Here is an 18649-nt window from a genome sequence, read left to right as displayed (position 1 = left end):
TGATTTTGCAGTGCTGGGCTATTCAGGGATAATCACACCAAGTGCTACCCTTTTCACACACGCGATCCCTTTACCATTCGATAATAATTCATCTGTTTCTTTTTCTTACATATTAATTTTCTTTCCAACGCATTTTCCACGAACCTATTTTTCAGTTGTATGTAATTAGATGACTGTAATAAGCACCATTATGTCTATTTGTTTTATGTTCTATGTCTCTGATTTTTCTTAATATATTTTAAAGTTTGAAATATTCTGTATTCCACAAGACACACTGCCATGTGGAAGATCACGTATTTGAACGGGCCGCTATGTTATGAATATGTGAAAATAAATAAAAATAGATGAATGATATATTTCTGTACGACTTTTACGTCAAACATAAAGATGTTCCATAGCGGTTCTGCATGCCATTGTAACTCTATAGTTTGTTGGTTTTCGTTTTGTTTTTGTTTTCAAATTGTCTCTTTTCACAGCTCATTGCGCATGAATACCTCCAGTGTATACAAAAATCATGTTCTTTTACGCAAGTATTTTGCAGGCTTCCTGGTGTTTTTATTGACTTTTTAAATATTTTGTTTTTGTTTTATTGGATGTAGTGCATGTATGAAATTAGAGTGATCTTACTACAGACTGTGAAGTATACATCACTGCTCGTTCACCGTTTGACGAAGCATATTGTGTATTTGAGTGTTGTATGTATTGTTGTCATGTATCAACGTACATGTATATATGTCACGCAAAGGAACCTCTTTGTAAAAGGTTGATAGTGACTCTTACTAATAAAAGAGTAGTTTCAACGATGTACAAAATCAATGGTGAAATTAAATATTAGCTCAAGTTATTAGATTAAAATGCGTGTGTTACTACTAGTGTCTGTGTGTCTGTGTGAGTCATCGCCTGTAACCACTTCCTGCTTCCCTTTCATTTCCGTTATTGTACAGTGCGTATCAAAAAAATAATAATCAAATTTTGGAGGTCGATGATTTTAAGATTCAGCTATGGAAATCGTAACGCTAATTGTGAGGAAAGGGGAACTCTTCCACTTTCCATTGATACCTTATTATGTTGACAAATGTCATGCATGACTGAGCACATACACTTTAAAGGCAACGATGACAAATTGCACTTTTTCCAAGTGTGCCTGTTATTGACAAGGAACAATGCATGTCCCCTCTATATAGGCCAAACTATTCTCTTTATAAGATCTAACTGTTGTAAGTCGACTCGGTCCATTTTTATTTTTCCGAAGTTTTGTTTCGTCGATTCAGTCCAGAAATGTCGAGATTGTGATTGCATTTAAACAAGAAAAAAGTGTAGAAAGCTTATGATGTAAGCATAACCGTTATAACATAACCGGTATAATATATCATTCATAGTATAGTCCACTTCTCAGTACAGTATTGACCAAAGTCTCATGTGAACTGGCATTGACCCTTGAACTCTTCTTCCTCTGCCCCTTCCTCTGTCTTCCTCTGTCTTCCTGTCCCCTTCTTGCCTTTGACCTCCTGTTTATTCTTTCCACGCGTATAAGAGAGCAGCTTTGTTTCTGTCTGTGTGTGCGTTTGTGTGCGTACCCGTTTTATGTTCTGTTTCCCGAGGATTATATCAAATTGTCTCGTTGCATTATTACTGTAATTTTCATTACTCACGAGGGGACTGCATTCTACAAGCTCGGCTTTTTTAGCAGTCCCATCCATTTCCGACCTTTTCTTTGTTATGATTCAGTCACATTTTGTCCATGTATTTCTTCAACTAAAGTATGTTTATTGATTCATGTAAACAAATGACGTGTATTTAAATTTCATTTGGATATGTAGAAGTAACATTGTACTTAATTTGTTAATATGCAATTGTCATGTTATATGCTTTGGCCGGAAATGAAATAAAAATGAAACAAAATGAAATGTATAGCTGAGGTTGTTTCTGCATAGATGTTCGAGAAAAAAAAACCTCACAGTTAGTTCGATGGGAGATTCACACAAAGCAAACAAACATGAATTGTGTTCTGCTCTTTTTATTTCTCAGCCTGATATGCCTTAATAGTGTTGAACGTCGGAGTATATCAAATGAGTGACACAGCAAGTGTTAGGTTTGCCACACAGAGACAGTGAATCATCGGTGTGTAGAAGCGATACAAACATGATCGAACTGCATGTAGTATCCACCATACAAAGATAATAATGATAACGATAATGACGATACTAGTTATAATAATAATAATAATAATAATAATAATAATAATAATAATAATAATAATAATAAAAATGATAATAATGATAATAATAATTGCAAAAATAACAATAATGATAAGAACAATATTCATTGCTACTGTTACTATTACAATTATTATCAGTATTATTACTATCATCATCGTTATTATTATTAGAAGTAGTAGCTATAGTGGTATTCAGGTATCAGTTGTTATAGTAATAATGCCTTCTTGACAGGGGTAGCCTTTTTTGGTGGTTCCGCTGTTCTACCAGAGGGCCCTGCCATTATTATTACCTCAGCATTGCCAAAACAACACCTGGGTCGAGAGGGACATTTTGGCTGAAAATCTTGTCAACGAATGGCCTGAAGATGGTCACTTGGATGTAAGAAGTTTGAATAATAAGATGGATGATATAACATATCTTTGATTGCACAACCTGATTATTAAACGTGCCAACCATTTCGGAAAGTTGGTTACACGATGAATTACAAGTTATTGAGATATACGAATGTTTAAAGGAAGTTTGTTCCAGAGAGAGGATCTTGTGTGAACAAAAGGCCAGCCACCCCATGACATGTTTTTGTTTGTTTTGTACATTACTGATATAAGAAATTTTGCTATTACTTTTGATGTAATATTGATAAATACGAGAAGTTTCAAATAAATTGGAATTTAAAATTGAAATTGAAATTGAAATAGTACGAATGTGTAAAGGAAGCTTGTTCCAGAGAGAGGATCCTGTGTAAACAAAAGACCTGTCATCCCATGACAAGTTTATTTTAAATTTGTTTGTTTGTTTGTTTGGGTTTTTTGAGGAGGAGGACTTGAGGAGGTCAGTATTACTAGAACGGAATGATCTTCAGGGAGTGTACTGATGAAACAGATCAATATTATACTGTATTTAAAGGCAAATCTATTCAAACAATGATATACAAAAAGTAACAGCTTAAATTTAATGCGGTGCAGAATGGGTAACTAGCGGAGTGACCTCTAGTATACAGGAGTATTAATAATGAATGCATGATAAATCTTGCTGCAGAGTTTCAGACTTTTTCAGTGGAGACAGCTGACATGAGGCTCTGATGGCCCGTTAATGCCATGGGAACTTCAGTCAAATACTTCAAACCTGAATAAATGCCAATCGGCTCTTTGCATAGTTTGAAAAGTCTCTGAAAGTTAAAGAAAAAGTGGATCAGACATATGAATAAATTACATAAATCTCTAAACTAGTATGTCTCATTTTACTCAAATAATGTGATTCTTTAACATAGCTATTTTTCATGTCTTTCTCTTTCATGACTTGAAAGAAATTTCCCATCGTAGCTTAAAAAAATGATGGTAGGCCTATTGCTTCGGTTAACATGTGGATTCATTTTGGCAAAATATTAAGTAAAAAAAAACACTTTTATGAAATATCAAAATGCATACAATCATAAGGATAACCCTTCCTATTAATTCTAAAAAAAAAAGAAAGTTCATTTGACCTAAATCAGTTTTGAAATGGCCGAGATATCAAAAAACTAAGAAAAATGAAGAGATTCTTATAAAAGGTGGGTACTATACATGTTATCTCAGCCATTTCGAAACCGATTTTCATCAATAAAGTTTGGATTCCTCTTAGAAGTATGTATGCTCTTTAGTATTTGTTAAAAGTTGTTTCAAATTATCTACCAACAAGTTAAACCCAAATCCCTATCAACCAAAGCTTTACCGTTCCTTCAATTTTATACGAAATGCTCACTTTGCATTAGGAACTTTCATTGTGCGCTGTGATTTCAGGTAGACGCTACGGAGTGTTTGAGATGTGGGGAATACCCGCTTCGATCAGGGGTCAGGGGTGATCAAAAACGTCACAAAGAATACAAACTTTCCTCTGAAAGTTGCCCGGCCATTTTGTCGAGTGCTGTGTAATACATTTCTCTGTCGGAAAACAAACTCTTCATGAGTTAATTCATTTTGCGTGGGTCTTAAAATGAAGACGACATTCACACTTTCCTACAGGGTCGTTAGACAACAGATTGCAAGTTTATATCTACATTTAATTCGGAACCAGACATAAATCAGCAATATTGAACCCGGACGTACAGCATAACTTGGTAAGCATTATATGCGAAACGATATCCACAATCGTGCCTCCATGCCATCGTGCGTTCTTAGATATTGTGCTTGGCACGTAGTTTTACAAATAACGCATGGCCACTGAATATGCTAAAAAAAAAAATGTGCATGCCCTTGTTTGTTTCGTTAATTGTTTTCTGTTAGGATTTTGGTAATTTCATGAGCATGTTTATCCGCCCCCCCCCCCCCCTCACGGATAAACCATTTCGACACCTGCCTATTCGAAAACAAATACCTCTCTTAATATTCATAATGCAGGTGACAATAGGCAAACAGAAAAACTGGCATGCCAATCAGCATGTTACCATATGCTACCAGATGCTACCATAAAAAATGAAAGAATCTCATCGAAGACCTCACAACACAACTTTTAAGCGTTCAAATAAAGATGGTGTTGAGTACAGGATTATATTGTTGGAAAGGTATACAGGAAGCCAATAGTGGCAGTCAAATCTGTCTCATTGTCTGCAAGAGCGTTTGTCTTTTCTCCGTGTATACAAAAAACTCAGAGGAAAGAACATCGAATGAAAGGTGACTGTAGACCTGACTGCCTACAGTCGTACAGAGGCTGAAAGGCCCCTTTATCCGTACTCATTTACTTTTATTCACTCCTTTCTTGCACCATTTCGACACCTGCCTATTCGAAAACAAATATTTCCTCTGTGCTTAACTCAGTTCCTGACATATGAGGTACAGGTATATAAGTAAAAGTTCTTGCGGCCTTCCGCGTCCACCAAGACTAAGGAAACCAGTATCTCCATGCAATCAAAAGTAAACTATTCATAATACTATCTCTCCTGGATGTAGATACTTTGTATAGATTGAAAGACACCCTCTTCCGTTTTATAGGCCTATCTACAAACAGGCAAATATTATACATTGATGAACACACGATTCTATAATCACTCATTTCGCTCACATATTCATTGATTTTTTTTCTTTTTTTACATGACAACTTTTGCAGACAACATCATTGGATGATGTTATCGCTCATATAAATACACAGGATCACGATTCAAAGAGTCATCCCTCCGCAATCCACTCTAATCAAATAACCTAATATGTTTTGATGAGTGTATCGCAATACAAGTTATTATTTTTTCAAGAATATTTCTTTCAGAGTATCAACGAGTAACATCTAATTTCATTCAATATCATCGTAGGACGGGTCCACTCAATACGTTAATACGATCTCCTCCACTGAAATGAACCATCCTAAATAGGGAAATTTCTTTGCACCCAAAAATAAAGCATCCTCAGTAAATGTTAAATAAAAAAAGAAAACATTCACGCTGGTGTCTTAGATTGTGCTTCATTATTTCGTTCGGATTTAAGAATGCATACATTCTAACATCATGTTTCGAACGAACTTTCGCCTCTTCTATCAGGTAATTGCTGAACTCAGTTTTTTGATGATATTTATCGATGTTTTTACCACTTTCTGTTTCTTTTGCTATTAGAGAAATAGAGACCATGGCAACGTTTCACCAGATCATCAGCAAGAATCTGGAATGCCCTATTTGTCTGACTCTTTTCAATCAACCTAAATCGCTAACATGTTCTCACACGTTCTGCAAAAAATGTCTTCATCGGATATCTCAAACTCAGTCCGACAAGGACACTATAAATTGCCCTACACACTAAGAAAAAAAGGTTCAATAAGGGAGCTAGAAGGGTTCGAAGTCGCGAAAATGGGTGCAAACTACACGATTTGAGAAAATGGTGGAACTTTGCTTCTTATATGGTTCATTTTGGGTTCGATCTTGCCACGGTCATTGACGGTGCAATATTACGCCCCAAACTAGTCTCAAAACAAAGGCCATCCTATGGTGTTGCTCGGCACTAAAATGCAATATTACATATCCTTGTGCTGATATTATGAACATATATTTTTTGATATCAGGAAACTTAAATTTCTGTCATATTCTATAATCATTCATCGAGAGTATATTTTCAAATTAAGTTGAGTCCATGATGAAAGGGGTCTACTAAAAAAAACAAAAGTAGAATACCTGATTGCTTGTCTGGTATTGACCAATCACATTGTACACATAACCTAGGAGGTTTAACAGATGAAGTTCCAACTGGATGTAATTATTCAAATAGTCGTCAGATTTCTATTGCTGTACAAAACAATTCCACAGGTGCATTTGTGCCTTCGCTGATCGGGATTCGATGCCGCCGTCTCACTGAGCAATCTGAAGATTCATTGTGGACGTTTACGTAATTTTGGCTATATTTTGCTTCAAATGAAATCCTATACTTTAAGATAAAAACATATAAAACAAAAGTCAATTCTGAACAGAAATATTATTGTGCAAAAGTGTTAATCAGAGCTGTTTCATGTGAAAGTGTTTAAACTGTACCCTGGATAGCCGGTTTATTTTATCACTTTTCCTCATGATTCTGACAAAGCAAACTGATATGAATCTTCAAATAGAATTCTCTATCAATAGAAACATCAGATTACTGCCCAGGCATGCCTATTAGAATAATGTTCGTTTTCTTTCATTTTTTTGAGCAATTTCTATTCGTGTATCCCCGTGTCTTTAACATTCTCCTAACCTAATTGGTTGGGATGTCGAAACGTAATTACCATTACAAAGACATATCTTCCTGTTTGTGGTTCATTCTTGCTAAGGTGCAATATTGAGCCCATAACAAGTCTCAAAGAAAGACCCATATGGTGTTGATCGACACTTGAATACAATATTGCATACCGTCGTGGTGCTACTATGTACATGTTTTTTTAAAGACATCATAAAACTTGATGTTCTCCCATAATTTCATAATCATTCATCGGAGCATTTTTAAATGAAGTTGAGTCTTTGATGGAAGGGTCTGCGAACAAGCTAACGAAGAATACTTGACTGCTCGTCTGGTATTGACCAATCGAAATGGAATATGTCACAGCATTCCCTGCATGCTTACTGTGCGATGATGGAATCAAACCCTACTACACGCTAAAGATTTTCGTTGCGACTCGATCTCGGGATAGAAAAAAAAAAGTCAATATTTTTTCAAGGCCCTCAAATCTGGAATTCCATCCACTCTGATGTGAAATGTAAGAAAACGGTACAAAGTTTTAAGGAAGCTTTAAAACGTATTTTACTTGAAAGGTTTTCTGAAAGTTACCAATATCATTTTACGAATTTATAAGAGACTAGCAAGATAGGGTGTGTTTGTGAAAATGACATCTTGTGTATTGCTAATATGCGCTGGTCCATGTTTTTGTCTGTGTATGCATGTGTGTGTATGTGTGAGTGTGTGTGTGTTTGTGTGTGTGTGTGCCAATGTTTTTCTCTGTATATACAATGTATTTACTTTTCCGGGATTAGTTTTGAATAAGGCCAATTGCCTTCTCACTCACCCCTTCACTTGATATCTTTTGCTGTTTGTTTGCTTTGTTTGTTTGTTTTTCACATTGTCATTTTATTCATACCATTGTCACATTTTATGTATGCATATTTTATTAAGTGAACGTAAAGGAAATGATAAACTAAAATCATTTAGAGAGCAAACTCGCGGATATATAAGGGTGCAAACTACACGATTTATTTGTAAGGGTTGATTTTTTTCCCCTTTTTTTCATGGATTCATGCACGGTAAAGCCTAAGGGTAAAATGCATGCACATGAAAAATGTAAGCACATGTTTCCGTGTGCTTGCAAACACCACATTTTAGAATGAATAAAGACTAGCTGTGATAGTGGAATTTCTCATGAATAAATAATAAAGCATTAAAACCCTGGCTATTGTTCAACACCATTGTCAGGGTGTTAACCACATACTCCCATACACACCCATTGACCCCTGTGCAAAGTGAAAATTTTGTACAGAGGGTTGGAAATAGAGCAAAATCTGTAACCTAACTGTGAAATTAATCATGGATTTCATGAAACTGATTTGTGTTTTAAACCGCCTCCAACGAAATTGTACACTATACAACTATCTCCCATATCAATGATAGTGTTATCTGATATATAGTTACTGAATTATTAAGAATCAAAAGTGGATTTTTTTAACGCCTATTAATCCATAGAATACATTCGATGCAAAATAATGACATGGATGTTTCCTAGAGTGTCAATTCACGGACCCAGTAGTTTGGTCACCTGGTGTGGGCATGTTCATTCTTTTCTTGAACATGATTAATGAATTCAATGAATTGTTGAGTCGTGCAAACTTATGTGCGCATAAGTTGACTCCCAGATGGCTCATTGTACAGCTCGTTCATGCGTGTTTGAGCTGAGCATCTAGCGCAAATTCCATTTCCATAGCAGATCAGCTCTTCTGAGGCTTTTCGTAGCGGCTTACTGCAACTCTGACTTCAAAATTATTTTGTCCACTTCATAATATCAAGACCCCGCAGATTCCTACCACGTGGAAAATGGTGAGTTAAGACATCATCGTGAAGCATGATTTGAAATATCCACAATGTTCTCGACCAAGGCCTTACTCTCGATATTACCCTTCATCAAATTTCTTGTATCTGTTATGTTTTTGGTTGTATAGCCATGTCTTATAATGTAGGCTTGCAGGCAGTAATATTAAAATGTTCATTTTAGAATTCTGTTAAAACTGGCTAGTTTTATGCGTGCTGTTTTCTGTTCTGTTTTGTTTTGTTTCGTAACCATTCTGTGGAATTAGAGCAGCTTTAGCGATAAAATGTCTTGCTAAAGACGTCATGGCATTCCGATTTCAGATTTCAGATTCATTTATTGTTCATTTAGGAAATTCTTTTTGTTGGTACATGGGCGTGCACATAGGAATATCTACATACATGCATAAACTCACATATATTCATGTACATGTACACATTATAAATGGTACAATTTTCACTACATACACAATTATACAAGCATAATTTATACTCACAATACAGTGAACACATACATAATCACAATTTCAAGTAATTCTTTATATTTACCGATCAACAACAAAACAAAATAGTTAAGAAAACGTAGAATCGGATATTCCTATAGGAAGTGTATCCTTAACATAACCTTTACGCCACCTCCCCCCCCCCACACACACAAACACACATCCCCAAGGATAATACATCGCGTCGTGCCATACCACTATTTTGATTAATAACGAATAAAAGGAAGGGAACTGAAGTTGATGAATAATTGTTGATAAACTTATGGATAAATAGACTAGTGTACTAACTAAACTTATAATGGCAAACATTGCACGCTTATCTTTATGCTGGGATAATTCTCTGTAGTCAGGTAGTGTTAGTGGTAGACTTAAGTTCACCCTGTATGCAGCAAGGCAGTGCATAAGAATTGAACTATACATTAAGCTGCCATGGAGTGAGTTATGTAGTCACATTTACATAAGTTAGCTCTTCTGCAAAATTATTACACACGCATGAACAGTGGCCTTGAACTCATGACACTTGATTTTCCTTTTCAGGTATTCAAGCAAGATACAATATGATGAAGTTGCGCGCATTCTCCTGATCACGTAAACTTATATGCAATTCTGAAGGACAGAGTGATTCCTCAACAGAATATGTAAGTTTCATTAATGGATTAATCCGTAATACATGTATTTTCAGGTTATTGATTCATCTAGATTTTCAGCATGTGATATCCGTGAAGTATATTATATTAAAGCGTATTATTACACATGAACGCAGTTTTATCGATTACTATAACGTAGCCAACGTTTAGTGGGTTGCGGAAAATTTGATAAGACTATAGTGCAATTTTTGATACCATCTATAATCGAGAGATATGTTACTCAAGTGGACCATTGCGATCATTCATTCTTGCCTTTTCCGTTCTACGTCTTCTCAGTTTTTTTTTTTTTTGGACTTTTTCCTGAAAACTCCATGATGGATTGTAACTCATACAGGCAGCATCTCTACCCCGCAAGAATCTTCATTTTTTTCTTTTTTTTTATATTTATTTATTTATATATTATTTATTTTATTTTATTTTATTTTTTTTATTATTATTATTATTATTATTATTTTTTTTTTTTTTGGGGGGGGGGGGTAATCTTCTTTTCTGTAACCAGTATTATCAAAGTAAATCAAATCAATGTTATGAATAAGTAGAGGGGCTATATTTTCTCTTTTTTTGTGTGTGTGGTAGCAGGATTAGAGGTGTCAACCATAATGGGCATCATTACACCCATTGCCATGGCCAGCATCCGGACCATCATCTGTGGCAAGCTCAGCAACGGCTGAATGGCTGAGGTCTATAAGTCTTACTCCTTTCCTAACTGTGTAAAATATACAGCAAACTGATATTAAATTTGCATGTAATTTGATGTTGTCTTACTTTGTTATTTTATGTTATGAAGACTTTGAGTTGGTCAGGAAAAATGTGGGAATATTTGAATATGCCCTATGTCATAAATGTATGCAGGCCTACATAAAAGGTGTGTATTTTCATCTCAGTCCAAATTCGCCAGATTTTTCTTTTCAACATGACTTTACTCAGGCTATTCCACATTTATTCTTTTTTTTTTTTCAGCTCTAACTTAGTGATGTCGGCATGCTGTCTCCTAATTCCCCGTCTGCCTGGAGAGGACATGCTGTATGTCTGTGATAAAGTAAGTGCTGCACTTTTATTTTTTTATGGGAGACGGGAATTCCATCTGCTTTCTGACTAGAAATATAAGAGGAATATTTCTTTGCAACATTATCATGTTTTACTTATATGACAAAGAGCTGAAATAAATCTATCCGACCGGATTTGTTTAGAAACCAATATCAAAGCTTAAAGGGATGATATAGTATTGGTGGAGGTGAGGATTTGGGCTTTTAACTTTTTGTGATATACCAAGAACCTACTTAAATGAAATAATAGAGAGTATGCCATTCTAAGAGGAATTCTAAAGATTATTTGATGAAAATTGGTTTTGAAATGGATGAGCCATCCAAAAACAAAATAAAACGCAGCGATCGTGATAAAAAGTGAGTCCTATATTATATTATTATTGCTCTGTTTTGGATATCGCAGCTATTTCAAAACCATTTCTCATTATTTCAGCAAAAGCCGTTAGAAACCTGAAGTAGATCTATGCAATCAATTTAATTTTCCATTTTCTGGTCAATGATCATAGTTGCAACGTGTTAGTTTATGTAAGCAACAAAACCGCCTATAGTGTAAACGACCTATTTCCTTCGAAATTTTATTCAGTCATTATTTATTCATGCCAAAATCTCTTTCAGAACCTGGCAGGACTAAATCCCACAATCTTCACTGTGAATGCTGCGCACTATTTGGCTGGATGGTTGTGAAATCTGCCCGTATTCCTGTATACAATCGTGTCTTCCTTCGCTACAATGTTTCCGGCCTTCTGTGCTCTGTGGCTTTCAGTATCCCAGACAAGGCAGAAACACCCGATGCATACTTCAGCAGTACATTGCAAGCCTTGATCTGAACAGGCAACTATCACGAAGAAAAACCTACTGCATTTCATTAACAATATTGTTCAATAATTGTCTTGATATAGTTTACCAGCCTAAAGTTTTCATGGTGTATACTTTTACAAGAAATTGTCACCAGAGAAATGATGTTGTTCAGCTTGTCCCTCCGTTCGTACATCAGTCTGTTATCGATTATGGCAACGTTGTATCACGAAGGGAAATGAAACGAAAAGTACAAGTGGACAAGTTAATGCAGGGAGATTACTTTAGCAGTTGAACACATCGTCACAAATTGAGGAATATCGGAAAATCCGTTGAAGAGCTATATATACACATATATTTAGAGTTTCAGTGCCGCCATTACGAGATGAGAAAGCTACATCTTTGACGTCAACCATGGAAAATTATATAAAGAAATGTAAAGAAAATAGGCATAGTTTCACGTTTCTAGCATTACAAAAGGAGCACTTGATTAACTTCTTCCAGAAGGGGGTGGGGGTAATATTACCCTTAACATTATGGCAACGACAAATAAGTGGAGGCAATTTGTACTTTTCATTTAGAATCAGATTTTATGGAATTCCCTTGATATTTTCTTCATAGGCCTATACGTTTCCATACATGAAAGTGACAATGAAACTTTAAAAAATGCATAACTTCCACTGATCATACGATTTTCCATGTTCACATATGTGTTCTTATGATATTGCTCCAATCCACGGGTACATTTGGGTTTCATTCCCCTTAAAGTACTGTTTGAGGTATCCAAATGAAACTTTGCATATGTATATACGATTGGATGAAGTTACTTCTACCACCTTGTGGGTGCCAGCGTTCAAGGTCAAATATTGTAGGTCATTGTCAAATTCTACAATGTCATTTCGTGCTCTTTCTTTGCATCTCACCTTGTAAGCACTGTCGACATAGTATCGTGGTGTTCTTTTAGGAACTTTCCACACTTTTGAGCTATATGACCACCAAATTCACTCCCCAGAACATCTAAAGATGGCTGTCAAGTGTTGATATTGGTGAAGTCCGACTCCGTCAACAGTCAAAAGGTCAATGAGCTTACATTTGAAAATCAGTGTAATCACAAATTCGATATGTGGGCAAGACCTCACTTCGCTTTTACCTTGTTAGATGGTGAATATTTGTGAAGCTTCCGTTTCTAATTCATACAGCATCAGCATACCTTATGTCTGAGAATAGTGGTAAAGAAGATTAGATACTTTGGCAACAGCGTGTAAAATTCGCAAAATTTTATTTTGTGCCTTATTTGCTGAACAAACGTCGTAGGAGGACTACAACCTGCCAGGCAGTATGGCGGAACAATTACTTTATTATTAGCGTCATAGAATAAATGACAATGATGTAGTTCTGAAGCATTTTTGCAATGACTTTTGCAATGACTCCATGTATACTTTTAATCGAACTAGGTATATAATCACCAATGTCTTGTACTTGAATAACGACAGAATGATTTCGGTGAGGAAAGTTTTCTGTCACGTCATTTAGGAATAAGGGAACGTGTCAATATTATGCTATTTGTTCCATAGTTATATCTGAAGTGGTTAAATGTATTTTCCTTTAAAAAAAAATCATTTTATATATACCTACGTTGCATCCAGATGCCTATTCGTTGAAAAATATGGGCAATGTATTCAAAGGACAAAGATCATACACTAATGGGCCTAGGGTATACAACATTTCACTCGTTGTTGTTGTTTTGCTTTGTTTTGTTTTGTGTTTTTTTTTTTGGGGGGGGGAGGGGGGGAGGGGGGGGGACACGGTTCAAAGTGTCCTGAAACTTTGTATAATACATGCATTTAGTCATGTATGATGCCAAACTGTTCCCGCTCATAGCCGTTTCAAGGAAATGACTTAAGATTATTCTTATACTCCATGATTTGGTAATGCTTCAGTGGTTCATAAGAGTCCAGTGAAACTGTGTACAGAACAAAAAGTGGATTTGACAATGGTATAAGATATCCGCAATTTACTCTTTGACGGGGTCTATCATCCGATTAATATGTATAAGCACGGTAGTCCCCTATTCGGAAACTACAAGTTAGATAAGCTGCAATCATTTTGCACGCGACCATGGCGTTATAGCCAAAGGTGATCTGCAAATCCCTGTGTGCCTACAGAGGATTGGAAAACGTAACAACTTTCTATGTATAGAACAACGAAACAGAAACTGGTGCATGTATTATTCTCAGTCACTTTGTTAGTCATTATGATGATTTGCTCATTGCAGTTCCGGAATCTCAGCTCGAGGGACTCGAATTGATCACCCAAAACAAAATCTGAATACATAACCATGATAACTGCGATTCTGCCTAGTCTCCATTGGTAGCCCATAAGGGCTGGTATCAAGTTTGATTTTCATATTATAATTATACCTTGTATTTAGATGTTTTCATCGAAATGCCCGTATACCTGAATATGGTATGCGTATGTCAGTTAAGTATCTAAACCATAATGAATTGTAGTCGTAATCTAAGTGCCAAGAATCTCATGTTTTAAATAAATGTGAACCCCAAGACATGTCGTGATAAGGACTTTAAGACAATTGGCGTCGTCATTATAAAACAAAACTCCTAATTGTAAGACATGTTTTAAATTTTAGATAAATTCATGTCTATGCTGGAAACATATCTTTTTGATGATTCATGATGACGTCACTGTTACATGAATATTGTACGCATGGAAATATGCAGGCCTATTCGTTTGAATGCATACAAACAACTTGTTAAATCCTCTTACATTTTTTTTTTTTTTTAGATATGGTGCATACTTTAGAAATGTACGTAGCATGCTTTTGTTTTTTGAGGCTTTGTGTACTGGCAAAAAGCATATCTTATTCTTATAGATTATGTGAATAAGTACGTATTCAAGTACGTTTTGAATAAAACGTATCCAGACAAATGTATATCATATTTTTACCTCTTCCTTCATGCAGATGTATGCTCTTGCTTAGAGGGTTTGTTTGATAGATAGTGATAGTGCTCACCTCATTGGAAAGGTAATTGGGTAAATATTTGGTTTTAGTATGTCATTCAAACACAACTATAAGTTAACTTCTACATTAACATTTCAAAACTCACAAATTCCACGCACACATTTCATGATTCACAGGATCCAAATTACACCAATCTTATTTACTTTGCAGAGTGCAACAACAGCATAAGTTTGATATACTGAGCAAACAGGCTTGCATTAGTTCGCACTATTCAAGGTTTAAAGTAGTTAAGTAACCAAATTGTACCTTGTTATGTATATTAAGTATATTTACCTTATAGGTATAATGTTGCAAATATGTGGTGCTTATTTCATCCATAACTGCTGCAAAATTGCTTCTTTAAAGGAGCCAATCAGTGTCACTGCCTGTTCCTCTAGAGGCGCAATATTGCCCAGTAATCTCAAGGTTCACTTGAGGTTATACTGGGCAACATTGCGCCTCTAAAGGCGTAGACAGTGACACTGACTGGCTCCTTTAAAGAAGCAATTTTGCTGCAGTCATGGATCAAATAAGCACCACATAGGTGCAACATTATACCTATATATATGGCACAAAATCGCACCCTCAAAAGAGGCTACAATCTTGGAACTTAGGGTGCTTCTTTGCACCCTCACAAAAGGTGTAAAGTTGCACCAAAAGTAGAGGCAAGAGAGGGTGCAAAGTTGCGTCGAAAATTAAAGGGAGAAAGATCGCACCCTCAAGAAAGGTGCATCTCAGCACCAATTAGTGTGGGTGGAAAGATGCACCCTCAAGAAGAGGGTGCAACTTAGCACCACTTAGTGTGGGTGGAAATATGCACCCAAGGGAACCACTTCGCACCCTCAATAAAGGGTGCAATTTTGCACCTTCTTTGGCGGTGCAAAGGTGCACCCACAGGTTGCAAGGTTATACCCTTGCGCAAGGTACCACTTTTGCACCCATTTCTCGAGGGTGCAAGATAACACCCATAGGGAGCCACCAGTGTGACATCACTTTGCACCCTTAAAAGGTGCAAGAATGAATCATTTTTTCTTAGTGTGTATATGCAGGAAAGGAACGCCCCTGCCCAGTGGAGATGTGGATAAGTTACAAACAAACATACCCCTGAGTTCTCTCGTGGACGAAGTGAAAACCAAGAATCCAACATGCACAGTTTGTGCGACGGACGAAAAGTCGCCAGCTGTGTCCTACTGTCAGGACTGTGGGAAATATTTGTGTAAATCGTGTGAAGTCGGCCACTCTATCTGGAAACTGTTCTCCACCCACGAAGTGGTGCCCGTGACCGAGGTGTTCTCGGGAAAAGTTCTGTTTAAGAGGCGACGGAAATGCAAGAAACATCCTAGCGAGGATGAAGAGTGTTTTTGTACCGCATGTCGGGAGTACACTTGCTGTAAGTGCGGGATGTTAAGACACTCACAAGCTGGGCATCAGATCGAAGAGGCAGCTATCCACGAGGAGAAAGTGATCAAAAATATCAGTGAGTTGAAAAAAGGAGTAAAATCAAAGAAAGCGACCGCTGAAAATCATATCGAGTTCATAGAGACACAACGCAATGAAATAACAAGTATGTTTAGAAAGCTCAATGATGACATCGACAAGACGTATGAGGAATACATGCAGCTATTGTCAGACAGAAGAGATGCCCTGAAAATTCAAGTGAAACATTGGTCTCAAAAATTCGAGAAGAAATTACAAGTCATGGAGGAAGAGAGTCGGCAAAGAATCAGTCACATGAACGCGATGGAAGAGCTGGTAACTAATGGCATGAAGGTACCGCTGGAGAGAGACGCCTTATTTACACACGACACGCTGTGCGAGAACTTGAAGAGCTTACTGGGACGAGATGATCCTGACGACCGATCACCGAGAGGTCTGGCAGAACGAGTTCAGAAGATTTCATTCCGTCGATACGAGAAGATTAATGAACTTTGTCTTGGAGAGTTGGACGGTTACACGTGGGATGTCAAAGCAGACGTAGAGCTTGCAAGCGGAAGTTGTATGGACTGCATGACTTGTGCACCAGATGGTATCAAGATGGCAGTGTGTTCATGGAAAGGTGGAATTCATCTCTACCGTCCTGATGGTGAGTTACATGAGACGGTACTGAAGGATGTCAGAATCCGTCAAACTAAATTCCTGTCTGATGGCCGAAGTGTAGTACGCGATAATAATGAAAAGATGACAGTATACACTCCCGAATGGGAGAAGCTCAACGTCACGTTTGAAGATATGAGTTGCGCTGATGGAGAGTATGGAAGTCTCACTGTGGATAGAGATGATAATATCTATGTGGCTTATAGGAAACCGAAAAAGATCCGGGTATTTACAACACAGGGTGGCAAGGCTGTTAGGAGTATGATGTGTGATGGATATACACCTTGGCAAATATTCTCCTTTCACAACACTGGAAAACTGATCCTAAAAGACTCAGCTGTCGTATGCCTTGATGGTAAAGGGAAGAAGGAGAATGTCTTGAAGAAGGAGGGTATTTCTCCCTTCCCAGCTGTTTGTCGAGATGATTCGGTCATTGTAGCATGGGTGAAGCACGAGGTGGGTCTCGTCAGTATTGATCGATACACTGGTGATTTGGAGCATGTACACAATCTCATCACTGATTTTAGAATACAAAAAGGAATCTGGTGTTGGTACTATATACAAGAGTTTGTGAGTGGTGAGATAGCTTTCTGCACTACAGATAGACTTTACATATTTGGTGAGATTTAACGTGGACTGACATGGAAGACATTTGTACTACAATACCATATTCAAAAGAAGAATATGAAGAAGAAGAAGAAGAAGAAGAAGAAGAAGAATATCTTATGTCAATTCTGAGTGAATTGAATACCCTTTGTAATAACTAATTTCATAAAGGGCTGCATTCATGTGTTATGCCTACTCACCAGGATATTCATACACTCTAAGGACCTTCAAGTAATAATGACGACAAATTAAAGTATATGTATTAGTGATTGACCATTTAAAAAAAAAAGTATAGTACAGAAAGGTCAATTACATCATTTGTATTCGATGTTCAGTCCTGTTAAGGATGCAACGTTATCTTGTCTTTCTTTTTTGAAGGGGGGGGGGGGAGCTATTCAGATGAAATCCGAAACAAGAGACCGTGGGAGATGGTGTTGGTGGTGCACGGGGGGGGGGGGGGGGAGGTTGGGGAGGGGGGTGGTGTCGTGCTCACCCGGGTGTTGTTAGTTCGCCTTCCAGGCATTCTTCAAGACTGTTGTAAATCTCTGTGGCTTAATGTACATTCTTCCCCGAATGTTGCTACCCCGATTGGCTGCGTCTACAGAAGCCCTAATTCTTTATCTTAGAATAACTCTGCTCGCTTTTAGCCTATTCGTGATCCATGCAGTTCATGCAATCAAGTTGTTTTTGCAGGTGATTTTGATTGGAGTGACATTGCTTCGATTGATCGCACTGGTTTTCTAAATAATCCAAATGTGGATAAATCTATTTTTCTGGAGTGTTTAGAAGAATGCTTTCTTTTCCAACATGTTACTTCTTTCACTAGGGCACGAGGATCACAAGTATCCAAGTTAACTTACTTAATCTTAACCAGTGATGACTGTCAAGTGCATAATTGTCCCCCATAGGTCGGAGTGACCATGCTGTGTCGGTCAGTCATGTCTGCGTTTGGACATCTGTTCATAATGAAGGTAATATTATCAAGTCAAGCAGTATGTATGGAGAATACCTTACTACGCAGCTATTTGCAAAGATATTGAAGAGGTAGATAGGCAGTATGTGCTCTGCTCAGGTGATGTCAGTGCTAATTGGGGCACTTTTGCATGGATCGATTGAAAAATATGTTCTCTTTAGGAACGTCTTTAACGTCTTTAAGAACGTCTTACTGATCACTGAATTGTTGACTGACTTCGACATTACTACTAAAGATATTGCAGAGAAACTTG

General features: G+C 37.0%; 1 protein-coding gene across 1 annotated transcript; it reads left to right on the top strand.

The window, feature by feature from the left end:
• Window positions 1-5806: 5806 nt before the first annotated feature.
• LOC140247012 (uncharacterized) lies at window positions 5807-17447 on the top strand. The gene is made up of 2 exons (XM_072326319.1): window positions 5807-5967; window positions 15764-17447. The coding sequence occupies exons 1-2, from the start codon at window positions 5807-5809 to the stop codon at window positions 17445-17447; spliced, it is 1845 nt and encodes a 614-aa protein (XP_072182420.1).
• Window positions 17448-18649: the final 1202 nt, after the last annotated feature.

Source organism: Diadema setosum, chromosome 3, assembly GCF_964275005.1.
Source record: "Diadema setosum chromosome 3, eeDiaSeto1, whole genome shotgun sequence".
In the NCBI taxonomy this organism is placed as follows: Eukaryota; Metazoa; Echinodermata; class Echinoidea; order Diadematoida; family Diadematidae; genus Diadema; species Diadema setosum.
The sequence above is the reverse complement of the archived record's forward strand: the minus strand, read 5'-3'. Positions and strand labels throughout refer to the sequence as shown.

Bases quoted from the DNA above. Each gene is read 5' to 3' on its own strand.
- LOC140247012 (XM_072326319.1), top strand. From the start codon at position 5,807: ATGGCAACGTTTCACCAGATCATCAGCAAGAATCTGGAATGCCCTATT. The intron at 5,968-15,763 runs TACACACTAAGA...TTTCTTAGTGTG, and splicing joins AAGGACACTATAAATTGCCC to TATATGCAGGAAAGGAACGC.